This window comes from Meleagris gallopavo, chromosome 24 (genome assembly GCF_000146605.3).
Source record: "Meleagris gallopavo isolate NT-WF06-2002-E0010 breed Aviagen turkey brand Nicholas breeding stock chromosome 24, Turkey_5.1, whole genome shotgun sequence".
Lineage (NCBI taxonomy): Eukaryota > Metazoa > Chordata > Aves > Galliformes > Phasianidae > Meleagris > Meleagris gallopavo.
The window spans coordinates 3,914,981-3,916,430 of NC_015034.2; the positions used below are offsets into that span (position 1 = coordinate 3,914,981).

Here is a 1,450-nt window from a genome sequence, read left to right on the forward strand (position 1 = left end):
GCAGGGGTACCCGGCACAGCAGTACCTGCAGGGCGGGCAGTACCCCGGCACGCAGTACCCCCCCAGCGCTCCCCAGTCCTCAGCGTCGTCCCCGTCCTACCCCGGGCACAGGATGCAGCCGGGCGTGGGCCAGTACCTCTCTGCTGCGGGCGGCACCGGGGCTTACTATAAGGTACGGGAGGGTGTGATGGGTGCGGGGCTGGCGCTGCGGGGCGCGCGGTGCTGAGCCGGGGCTGTCACCATCCCTGCAGGCAGCTGAGCAGTTCAATGGGCAGAGTGGAACCTTTGGCACCTACAGCCAGGCAGCTGTCAGTGGGGTGAGTGCTGGTGGTGTGGGCGTGCTGTGGGGTTGCCAGCACTGCCACACTGTGCTGGTGGTGGTGATGATGGTGATGGTGATGGTGATGCTGGTGGTGATCATGATGGTATCCCCACAGCCAGGGCGCTCGGTGCCAGGGTACCCCAGTTCACCCCTGCCTGGGAACCCCACACCGCCCATGACACCAGGGAGCAGCATGGCACCCTACATGTCCCCAGGCCAGGACGTCAAGGCTCCCTTCCTGCCCGACGTGAAGCCCAGCATGGCTGCCCTGCACCCCTCGCCCTCAGGTAGGAGTGGTGGGAGGACTGCTGTGGCGTTGCCCCTTTAAGGGCTGGGTGCTGCAGGGGGTGGGTGGGGTTTTGCCTCGGGGTGTGGCCAATGGGAGAGGGTGTGGTCTGTGAGGGGAGGGGCATCATAGGTACTGTCCAATGACAGGTGGGGGTGTGGCTTTCAGGAAGAGGGTGTGACCATAGGATGTGGGAGGGGCTTAATGCAGGGGTGGGGCTTCAGGGGGCACCTGGGAGTGGGAGGGGCTTCCCTATGGGGGTGGAGTCAGCTGGGACCAGCAGGGCTTCATGGGGCAGCTATTAAATGTGGGGTGGGTTGACCCCACTGAGAAAGCGAGCTCTCATCAACCCTCACTGGGACCCCACTGACCCCCACTGAGACCCCATTGACCCCCTACTGGGACCCCACTGAGCACTCATTGACCCCCACTGGGACCCCCCTGACCCCCACTGAGACCCCATGACCACCCATTTATGCTCACTGAGACCCCACTGACACCCACCTTGTCCCCACTGGCCATCCACCGCCACCGCCGCCACCCCACTGCCACCACTGCCGCTCCACAACACCCACCGCTGCCCCATGGATGTTCACCCAAGGTCCCCAGCCACCCCACTGCCACCTCCTTGACGTCCCCTGCCCACCTGCTGTCCCTGCAGGGCCGCCCGCAGGTGAGGAGCTGCGCCTGACCTTCCCGGTGCGTGACGGCGTGGTGCTGGAGCCCTTCCGCCTGCAGCACAACCTGGCTGTCAGCAACCACGTCTTCCAGCTGCGCGACTCCGTCTACAAAACGCTGATGATGAGGTCAGGGCGGTGCCATGGGGGTGGGTGGGGGGGGAG

At 65.5% G+C, this 1,450-nt stretch overlaps 1 protein-coding gene across 1 annotated transcript in view; it reads left to right on the top strand.

The window, feature by feature from the left end:
- LOC104914252 (zinc finger MIZ domain-containing protein 2) overlaps positions 1-1,450 on the top strand; it is a 3,603-nt gene that overhangs the window by 1,596 nt on the left and 557 nt on the right. The window contains exons 2-5 of the mRNA XM_019622596.1: positions 5-172; positions 252-317; positions 438-609; positions 1,270-1,438. Coding sequence (XP_019478141.1) covers positions 5-172; positions 252-317; positions 438-609; positions 1,270-1,438 — 575 coding nt within the window. The remainder of the gene's footprint in view (positions 1-4; positions 173-251; positions 318-437; positions 610-1,269; positions 1,439-1,450) is intronic.